At 47.1% G+C, this 11,136-nt stretch overlaps 1 protein-coding gene across 1 annotated transcript; it reads left to right on the top strand.

The window, feature by feature from the left end:
• The first annotated feature begins 2,173 nt into the window (after positions 1-2,173).
• LOC109783694 (uncharacterized) lies at positions 2,174-6,929 on the top strand. Its single transcript, XM_020342293.3, has 3 exons — positions 2,174-3,467; positions 4,183-4,323; positions 5,912-6,929. Exons 1-3 carry the CDS (start codon positions 2,812-2,814, stop codon positions 6,642-6,644), a joined length of 1,530 nt encoding a protein of 509 aa, XP_020197882.1. The 5' UTR covers positions 2,174-2,811; the 3' UTR covers positions 6,645-6,929.
• Positions 6,930-11,136: the final 4,207 nt, after the last annotated feature.

Below are 11,136 nucleotides of genomic sequence, written 5' to 3'. Positions count from 1 at the left end.
GCGGATCCCGTGGAGACGCCGCTCGGGCGGTGCACTCGCAGCAGCGCCCTCGTGGTTAACAAGGGCGGCCGTGGCTCCTCTTCCTCCCGCCTCGTCAAGGCCAAGACGGAGCCGGGGTTCGTCGCCGTCAGGAACAAGCACAACGACATGGCCGCCGCCGACGAGGCCACCCTTAAGTGGGCGCGCGAGGACTACGCCAAGATGGAAATGGAGCGCCGGCACCGCGCCCTAGAGGAGATCGCCGCCCGGCGCTGCGGCCGTGACGAGGGCGGCGTCATCTTCCTCGTGGACAGTGCCGACGACGCACCTCCACCGCCAACCAAGCCCGTCCGCCAAGGCGATGCAGGGCAGGGGTGCAGCAAGGATGGCGACAACGTGAAGAAGGAGGAGGCCGACGACGGCGGTGACTACAGCGCCTTCGGCGCGTTCTTCGGCCTGTAGGAGGGGCGGCGTAGTAGTTCTTTTAGTGTTTTTTAGTTTTTTTAAGTATGTTTAAGTTCATATGTACAAATATTTAATGAAAATCGGCATGTTTGGCCGAGTTTGGACAAAATGTGTCAGTGTTTGGCTGAGTTTATCTTCAGAAAAAAGGCGTCTGGGTTGGGCGTGTGTCGACGGTTGGGAAACCGACCGCCCCCACGCTGATAATTTCGCCGGCGCGCCCCAGGCGGCGCTTTTTCAAGCCCCTGGGGGGCCGAACGACTGGAGATGCTCTAACAATATGTACGAATTTGCGAACTTGTGTGTGATATGTACTAGTATGAAACATTCGCCTATATATGTGGACTACCTCAAATTATGCCTATGTTTGTGTTGTCTTACTCGATGAATTTCTTGGGAGCTAGGAGCTCCCCCATTCATTTGTTATGTAACATTTTCTGCACTGCATATATATACAGAAATTGAACTGTAGTTGTTTTCAGTTGCAGGGATCAAATAGGAAAGAGCTTAAAAACAAAAGCAATGGGACACATTTCCGAGAGTCACGCTCGGAAACAGGTAGGCTACCGAGAGCAACATTCGGAAAAGGGCTCGTCTGAGAACTGAAACTAACGATGTGCCACTCCATTTTCGAGTGTGGCTCTCGGAAAAGAAGTCAGCTGAGCAGCACTTTACTACTACAGTAGTGCCACTCTTTTCTGAGGGCCGTGACGCTCGGTAAAAGGTCAGCTGCCATGTGGGACACCCGGTCCCACTGGTCAGTTTCGAAGGGTTTAGTCAACAGTCGTATATTCAGCATCGCCGAGAGCAGCTCTCGGCAAAGACATCGTCATATTATTATTTTTAAATATTTAGCAAATAATTTAAAACTTTTAAGATAAATATGACCAATGGGACCACATGTCAGGTAGGTAAATGTTTATGTGACGTGTTTTTACCGAGGGTGACGTCGCGGCTCTCGGTATAGGTAAACCAAGTGAAGGCGCCGTCAGTTCCGAACGGGCATGCCACGTGGCTTCCCTTTGCCGTGTGTGGCTCTTGGCGTCTGCCCCGTTTGCCGTGCAGTGCTTGTTCACCGTGAGCCCGTGACGATAGCGTCAAATAGTTGCCGTGAAGACAGGTTTGCCGAGTGCTGCTCTCGGCGTTTCTTACTTTGCCGAGTGCCCGTGTTTGGACTCTCGACGAAGACCCTCACACCTGACGTATACGAAATTTCCAGTAGTGCTGGCTGAAAAACGACATATTCAAGCGTTAGTACCTAGTCAGACCTGGCAGTGCTTTTAAGAACCATGCAGACCAAAATTCCAGTGCCAAGCAGACAGGCCAAAATTATTTCTCTAGCAGGTGGTGGGGCTCGGGGCAACCACAAACACGCCCGTAGAAGATTTTTTGCGTTTACAGTCAGGGTTTCCAGAAGTGAAAAAACAAAATCCACACGCAGATGCTATCAGGATCGGTCAGGAGTCGGGTCTCGGTCAGCCAAGCCGAGAAAGGTACAAGGACGCAGCGCTGGGCATCCGGCGCCCCCAGTCTGAGTTTTCACCATGCATGCATCCTATGCATATGGAGTGCATGCATGCAAAAGCAAAAGCCACGTTATTTACCGCGCGACAAGCACCCGCCGCGGCCATGCCGCCTTGCGTACGGGGCTCGCACACCTCGCTCCCCCGCCCCTGAGAAAGTCAGCGTCCGTCCATCCATCCACCCGTCCATCGGCTTCCCGTTCCCGTGTGCACCCCTCCTTCCGCCCGTCCACAAAAATAATCCGGCCATCGCTCTCGCCCTCCTGTACCCCCTGATCTCGTCTGCCTTGCCCTCACATACTTCTTTATTGTCCTCTTTGGAAGCCAACTCAAGTTACCCATCCATCAATCTCCATTTCGATCTGCTGCTAGCTCGCTTGCTTGGTGTAAAGAAAAGATAGTTCCCTTTTTCCTTGGCCGCTACTAGCTGGCTAGCTAGCTAGGAGGAGTAGCCGGTTAGCCCATCATCCCTCTCACATCACATCCTGCTTCCCCTCCGCCCTACCTCCTTTTCTGCAGCCCCCGCCCGGCCACGCACACAAATAACACCAAATAAACTTGCTAGCTTGCTGCTTTGCTGCTTGCTTGAATGATTGCTAGCTTCATTCTCCAAGCAGATCGGGCCAGCCCGCGTCTCCAGCGACACCTATATCATATATAGCTCGCTCAATCGGCTTGCCACGATTCGGTCGATCCTTGGTGTGGAAGAGCATGCTAGGGAATTATTGAGCGGTTGGCGGTGAAGCTCTTCCTCTTGCTTGCTCCCGGCGAGCATCCGCTATAGAGGAGAAGAGATCGGCGGGCCGAGGGAGTGGAGAACCCTAGCTAGCTTGCGCGCTCGCCAGCCATGTGCGACTACTTCCTCCAGAGGATGGAGGGCGACCAGGCCGGCGGCGGGGACCTCACAGACATCGTGCGGGCGGGCGGCGCCATGCCGGGCAATAACGACGGCGACGGCACCAACCTCCCGTCCACGGCCGCCGAGTGGCAGCTGCAGCCCGCGGACCAGCCGATGCTGTTCCCGCCTCCTCCGCCGCCGTCGGCGTCACCGGGGACCGGCGCCGACGTCTTCGGCGACCCTTTCGCGGGGCTCGGGGACCCGTTCAGCAGCGACTATTCGTCGGGCGCCCCCGAATTCCTGGATGGCATGCCAGACGCCATGGCCAAAATCGGCTTCGAAGCGGGCCCCGGCGGCGGCGTCAACGGCTGCGGAGGAGGCGGAGGCGGAGGCGGTGGCCAGATGTTCGACATGAGCAGGAAGCCGCTCTTGCCGAGGGGGATGCAGATGATGCCGGCGGGAATCGGTGGTGGGATGGGGCCGAGGCTGATGCAGTCGTCGCTGTCGCCCATAGCGATACGCCCGTACCCGGCCATGACCGCGGGCGACATGGTGAAGCTCGGCATCACGCCCGGGCAGGCGGCCGGGTGCGCCATCGACGCCGCTATCGGCGGCATGCAGATGTCGTCGTCGCCGCGCAACAACAACAGCGGGATCAAGCGCAGGTTGGAACCCGGCTATCGCCACCGGATAGAGCTAGATCTGGACCGATCCAAGCTAGAAATCATCGTCGCGTTGCATGCATACCTGCATACAGTAGTAGTAGATTTCGAAGGGAAATTTCTTCGCGCGCTCGCCCTTTTGTTCTTCTGCTGCTCTTTAATTCGCCCTTCTTCTTTCCGTGTTCTTCACTTCACCATGAAGATATTATTAGAGCGAAGTGAGGAAGTTCCGAGGATTTCTCGGGATTTGACCAGAATTAATCGGCAAGATTGTGAGTAGTGCCTGGAGCTCGAAGTTTTAGGCACAAGAGTCTCCGTAGCCACATGATGATGGTGATCGGCGCGAATATTTCTGAATTGCCAAACAATGCCTCTGTGCGATCGAGGTCATGTCATGTGCATCTAGACCTAGTCACTTTTCTGTACCTCACGGCCGAGAAGCTCGGCTTTTGAAACCCTAAGCAATCGCGCTAGTGTGCATTTTAGTTGGTTGCAAACTTTCCATTAAATTTACTATTTACTTACTTACCTTTGAAATGTCTTCTAATTTTTGTTTGTTTTGAAATGTCTGTATTTACTTGTAGTGATGCAACATCGCGTGTTCTTATTAACTTCTGATACCTATTTTGTGGTGTTTGTTGTGATATTTATCCTGTTTGTTGTGATATTTCTATCTATGTACTCAGTGATAACTTGCCCCATTGGTCTATGTGCACAGAAAGAACCAGGCAAGGAAGGTGGTGTGCATTCCGGCACCGACAACGGCGGGTTCAAGACCAACCGGTGAGGTGGTTCCTTCTGATCTCTGGGCATGGAGGAAGTACGGCCAGAAGCCTATCAAGGGCTCTCCTCACCCAAGGTATGTACATATACTACATGAATTACTAATTAATTAACACAAGTTTATATATATATATATATATATATATATATATATATGTTCAATTCAAAATAATTTGATTACATTGGATCGATGCATAAGCATGGTGCTTCTAGGCATTACCAAGTCGTTGACATCTTTTCATCCAATTAAAGAAACATTTCTAGCATTGCATCGAAGTTCGGGTGCTTAATTGAGGATGAAGCTTCTGAAGTGATGAGAGTAAATAATCTTGGTTACACGCATGGTCCAACATTATATAATTCCTCAGCTCCATATTGTGTCTGCATGATCGATGCATGAACTCGCGCGCTGAAATTAATTGGAAGATAAACAAATGGGTACATATCTAGCTAGAAAATCAACCCTCGGTCATGCAGATATAGTTCCCCCTTCTTTAGAAATGTCATTTTGGGGGTGCACACATCACATATAAGTATAACAGAGAAATAATTTGTGCCAGTGTATCTACCAAGATAGATATAGTTGAATATGAGTGATATTCACTTATTCTTGTCCGACACATATAATTTAAGCATGCCATGCCACTTTGAAGAGAAATGAAAATTCTTTCTACTTCAATTTTCAATAACAAGTAGCCCACCACTAGCTAGATTGAGTTTAAGGCCTTCTTGCAAATTCTCATACATGTGATATACTCATCTTTCGTAAATAATTACTACCAATTTTAGGGAGCTGTCATAAATCTACAAACAGTTTAGGTCTCAATCGACTGAGATTTTCTTAAGTATCAGCCAATTCAAAAAACGGAAAGGTGTGGTGCCTAAAACTATTGAAAACAGCATCCAAAATTTCTGACCTTTTTGCGACATCAAACATGATCAAATTTATGAGGTGCTTGCAAAATTTCATCAACAAGTTATATTCGAGGAGCTCTCGACAAAAAAAATCACTGCTCAAATAGTGCACAAAACTTTGAACTGTGATTTTGTTTTTTTTTCTGTCGAGAGTTCCTCGAATGTTTTTTGTTGACGAAATTTTGCAAGCACCTCATACATTTGATCATGTTTGATGTCATGAAATTTTGGAATTTGTTTCATAGTGTTTTTCCATTGTGCCTTGCACCCGGGAGTAGAAAAACCACTCTAAAAGAAAGTGCATTTTTCCCTGAACTGAAGTTGCACTTTTCCTAATCGATTGAAACAAAAGAAAATTGAGATCTAGACAGACCCATTCACAAAGGCATCAAATTTTAGTTTACATTTCATTCTTATTTTTACATAAGCACATATCAAAAAAGAATCTGGCTCTTTAGCCCAAAATTTTGTAATACCCAGGAGATTTTGGTAGCTAGCAGGCAGCACGCAGCATTGTTACTTCCTTTGCTTATGAAAAACCAGACACTAGTACTACACGGAGTGGACTTACTACGTACATGCTGGCTTAGCAAAATAAAGTTGGCGCAGGCGCACAGCACTAGTTAAGGAGGCCTAGTGTTAGTACATGCAGTACTGCTATACAATATCTAAAGTTCTGAAGCAAATGATGAAGGTACATGATGAGATGATCGAGTCTAACCAAAGTTCTTGTTGATTTCAATGAATAGAGGGTACTACAGATGCAGCAGCTCGAAAGGGTGTTCAGCACGAAAGCAGGTGGAGCGCAGCAGGACTGACCCCAACATGCTCGTCATCACCTACACCTCCGAGCACAACCACCCATGGCCGACCCAGCGCAACGCGCTCGCCGGCTCCACCCGGTCTCACCACGGCAAGAACGGCGGTGGGGGCGGCAGCGGCTCAGGCTCCAAAAGCTCGCACAACGAAAAGCAGACACAGAATCAAAACGTCAAGGAGGAGAGAAAGGATCACCGGGCCGCAGCGACAACGACGGCGACGACGACCACCAGCACAGTCACTACCACGGCCAGCACTTCTCCCGTGGTCGTGAAGGAGGAGACGTTGGCAGGATCATCGTCGGAAGCGCAGGCGAGAGACCAGAGAGCCATGGACACTGTGACAGGAGTACTGCAGCAGGTCGACCACCGTGAGCTCATGGACCAGGTGTTCAGCGAGAGCTACAGGCCTATGATACCGGGGTCCGGCCAGCACCATGAGGACTTCTTTGCTGACTTCGCCGACCTCGCCGAGCTGGAGTCAGACCCCATGAGCCTCATCTTCTCCAAGGAGTACATGGAAGCCAGGCCAAGCGGTGGTGCCGGCGATCATGGTGGCCAGGAGAAGGCGGTGGCCAAGGAGCTGGATCCGTTCGACATGCTAGATTGGTCCACTACTTCTAGCACCGCAGGGAGCACGTTTGAGCAAGGAAAGAGAGGCTAAATTACTTGAGGCAGGGTTTACGCATACGGTTACACACACTTGAGATCTCCAGCTAAACAACCTTGAAGATTAACTACCACAAGGTCAGCAAGGAAGAAAGATGAGAGTTGTTTTTCTTCTACTTTGTTACTTTTCTTATGTTTGTTCTCTGCTTCTTCTTATTATTGCTTGTGAGAGAGATTGATTTTTTGTTCAAAGTCTAGGATATGAACGGCCTTAGGTTTGTGCCAACTTGTACTTATGCATGCGATGAGGATCATCTATCTCTCGATACTGTCATCTTCATCTGTGCTTGTGTGTTTCTAGCTAAGAGTGTCGTTTATGGTTATATATATCTAACAGAACAAGTAGTACTATTTAACGATGTTGAAAGTGTTTGGACAAGAGGATAGATCAATGTGGGCCGTGATGAGTGTGATAGATGGATGACCAGGAGACCCACGTCCTCGGAGGGGATGTGAGCATGACAGAAAGAAATCTGTGGCATGCGCTAGCGTTGCAACGGAAGCGCTATGCGGCTATGCCGTTTGGGTGTGCACCACCATGACCACAGGTAAAAAGCAACTCTCTCTCTCTCTCTCTCTCTCTCTCTCTCTCTCTCTCTCACATCAGCTCAGATGGCAGAACAGTACATGTCTCGCGCGCCGGTGAGAATCTGAATCAAAATAGGGGAGGGAACACTAGCTGGCCTCTTGCTTGCAAGAGGAGGGCATATGTTGGATTCGCTAGCTCGACTGGAACGGTAGTACATATTTTTTTGTCTCTGCGCTGCGCCAAAGGAAAAGTACTGCATTTACTTCCTCTGTTCTCCTGAATTGTACATGTGTATATAGTACTCTCCATTCATCACGGGCGCGCGCGTACCGGCAGTGCGTATGCATACGTCGTACATGCATAATATATCAGTACATGTGATATGATACTTAAAACTACTGGTGCAGGAGTATACTACGTACATAAACTAGCACCTGCATATGCCCTAGCTAGCTGGCTGCATTCTCGCATCAACATACGTGTACTGTGCGCATAAGCATGGGCATGCAGGGAGTATGTGTGCACTTCGGTACAGGGTGCGTATGTAGCACATACTATATCTAACCGGCTTTCATTTGCCCCACAGGATTAATACCGTTCCGCATCCATCTATAGTGCTGCACAAGTTTGTAGGGACACTGGTTTTGAATACCTACCCTGCTCATCGGCTCATCCTTGTGTTCACAGTTGATATCTGAATGCTTTGCGTGTAGAAAGCGAGAAAGATACCAGTGCATGACTGTCTGTTGTGGACTGGTGAGCATGTGCCATGTCTCTCGAAGTACAAGTTCATCGCCCAACTTTTTTCATGTTGTAGATTTTGGATAAAGTAGGCCGTGCAAGCAACTTGATAAGGTACTCCCTCCATTCCGATGAAATAAGGCGTATTTTGTTTCGTTAAGACAAGACTTTGACCAATAATTACTCTTTTAATATTTGATTTATGTGTTACAAAATCGCTATCATAACAAAGTAATTTTAAATGTGAATCTAGTGATTCATGTCATATATCCTTGTATTTATGGCACAATTATTGGTCAAATGCATGTCTTTTAAATACGAAACAAAAATGCCTTACTTTTTGGAATGGAGGTAGTATTACAAGTTTACAACCAAGAGATCTCGAGTTGGAGATAAATAAATGCACCTTGTATCGAATCCATGTCTTCACAAGATTATTTTTTACTGAAAAGGAGGTTAAACCTTCACATCTGCATTATTGTGATGCACACAACCATTTTTGTTAATTATTGAGAGAAGTACAGAACAAACGTAACCACGGCTGAACCATTACAAGACATGAAATAAACACCTACAACTAAGATATATGTATATGTATAAATTGCATTTTAGAACCATCGAATCAATCCAGAATTATGCACGCACCTTTCAAAGTCGCAAGAAAATGCACACTAATTCATCTGCTTCCAACCGTCCTGGTGGGATTTCCTTTCATCCTACTTAGACCAACTCTAGCCGATCTCCTATAAAATAGAGGAGGATCCGGCCAAGTAAAGCTTAGTGGAGTATATTTACTCCACTAACTTTTGACCGGACCTAGCCGATGCCCTAAATATACCGGAATATAACTTTTTTCTTTCTTTCAAACTTATGCAATTCTAGTATACATTGCAACCATTAGCACACATATAGAAACTAAACATAAATATAAAGGCGCAAGCAAATCACGTATATAGTTTACAAACCGGATTCAAAATTCACAAACCAAATTATTTGAATTTAAACACACTGAATTATTCAAATTTAAACACACTGAATTGTTCAAATGTATCAAATAACATGTACAAGCACAACTAGTAAGTGCTATGAAGTTGCCAGTGATGCTCAATAGATCTTCTTGGAGCTGGGTATGAACTTGTCGGTTCTCGATCCTGCGATGCCCTTCAAGGAATGCCTGGATCCTATTTGGATCTTACTCTGGCTCAACAGGAGTCTCGTTGGTGATGCACCGAAAGTTCTCAGGCATATCTCTCTCATCTTCAATGATCATGTTATGCAATATGATGCAACAACTCATGATTTGCCATAGAACCTTGGAGCTCCAGTACTCGGCAGGGCCACGAACAATTGCAAAGCACTTCTGAAGCACACAGAAGGTTCTCTCCACATCTTTCCTAGCAGCTTCTTGACATTGGGCAAAGTGAATATTTTTTTACCTTTTGGACCGGAATTTTTTTGACTAATGTGGCACATGAGGGATATGTGTCATCCGCAAGGTAGTAACCCATCGAGTAGTTGTGCTCATTGACTGAATAGTTGCAAGGAGGAGCATCTCCTATAATAAGCCTAGCAAACAGTGGTGATCTCGACGGCACATTCAAGCCATTGTGAGAGCCAGGCGAACCTAATAATGAATGCCATATATCAAGAGATACTTCGTTGCAACTGCCTCAAGAATGATCATTTTATTGTTGCAGTGACCTTTGTACCGACCTTTCCACCCTGCAGGGCAGTTCTTCCAGGTCTAGTGCATATAGTCAAGTGACCCAAGCATCCCTGGCCATCCTCTTGCTTCACTCTCTTCCATTGGACTCTAGGTGTCTTCCTCGTTGGGATCCCTCAAATAATCGGTCCAAAAACATCGATAACTGCTTTAGTGAATACGTCTCCAACGTATCTACTTTTCCAAACACTTTTGCCCTTATTTTGTACTCTAACTTGCATGATTTGAATGGAACTAACCCGGACTGACGCTGTTTTCAGCAGAATTGCCATGGTATTATTTATGTGCAGAAACAAAAGTTCTCGGAATGACCTGAAACTCCACGGAGATTATTTTTGGAAATAATAAAAAATACTGGCGGAAGAATCAAGGCTAGGGGCCCCACACCCTTTCCACGAGGGTGGGGGGCGCGCCTGCCCCCCTGGGCGCGCCCCTGCCTCGTGGGCCTCCTGGAGCTCCACTGACCTCAACTCCAACTCCATATATTCGTGTTCGGGGAGAAAAAAATCAGAGAGAAAGATTCATCGCGTTTTACGATATGGAGCCACCACCAAGCCCTAAACTCTCTCGGGAGGGCTGATCTGGAGTCCGTTCAGGGCTCCGGAGAGGGGAATCCGTCGCCATCATCATCATCAACCATCCTCCATCAGCAATTTCATGATGCTCACCGCCGTGCGTGAGTAATTCCATCATAGGCTTGCTGGACGGTGATGAGTTGGATGAGATTTATCATGTAATCGAGTTAGTTTTGTTAGGGTTTGATCCCTAGTATCCACTATGTTCTGAGATTGATGTTGCTATGACTTTGCTATGCTTAATGCTTGTCACTAGGGCCCGAGTGCCATGATTTCAGATCTGTACCTATTATGTTTTCATGAATATATGTGAGTTCTTGATCCTATCTTACAAGTCTATAGTCACCTACTATGTGTTATGATCCGGCAACCCCGAAGTGACAATAATCGGGACCACTCCCGGTGATGACCGTAGTTTGAGGAGTTCATGTATTCACTATGTGTTAATGCTTTGGTCCGATACTCTATTAAAAGGTGGCCTTAATATCCCTTAGTTTCCGCTAGGACCCCGCTGCCACGGGAGGGTAGGACAAAAGACGTCATGCAAGTTCTTTTCCATAAGCACGTATGACTATATTCGGAATACATGCCTACATTACATTGATGAATTGGAGCTAGTTATGTGTCACCCTATGTTATGACTGTTACATGATGAACCGCATCCGGCATAATTCTCCATCACCGATCCAATGCCTACGAGCTTTTCACATATTGTTCTTAGCTTATTTACTTTACCGTTGCTACTGTTACAATCACTACAAAACCCAAAAATATTACTTTTGCTACCGTTACCTTTACTTCCATATTACTTTGCTACTAAATACTCTGCTGCAGATAGTAAGTTATCCAGGTGCGGTTGAATTGACAACTCAACTCCTAATACTTGAGAATATTCTTTGGCTCCCCTTGTGTCGAATCA

Source organism: Aegilops tauschii, chromosome 2, assembly GCF_002575655.3.
Source record: "Aegilops tauschii subsp. strangulata cultivar AL8/78 chromosome 2, Aet v6.0, whole genome shotgun sequence".
Lineage (NCBI taxonomy): Eukaryota > Viridiplantae > Streptophyta > Magnoliopsida > Poales > Poaceae > Aegilops > Aegilops tauschii.
Note: the sequence above shows the minus strand (reverse complement) of the source record. Positions and strands in the feature narration are given on the sequence as shown.

Bases quoted from the DNA above. Each gene is read 5' to 3' on its own strand.
- LOC109783694 (XM_020342293.3), top strand. From the start codon at position 2,812: ATGTGCGACTACTTCCTCCAGAGGATGGAGGGCGACCAGGCCGGCGGC. The intron at 3,468-4,182 runs GTTGGAACCCGG...CTATGTGCACAG, and splicing joins AACAGCGGGATCAAGCGCAG to AAAGAACCAGGCAAGGAAGG. The intron at 4,324-5,911 runs GTATGTACATAT...TTCAATGAATAG, and splicing joins AAGGGCTCTCCTCACCCAAG to AGGGTACTACAGATGCAGCA.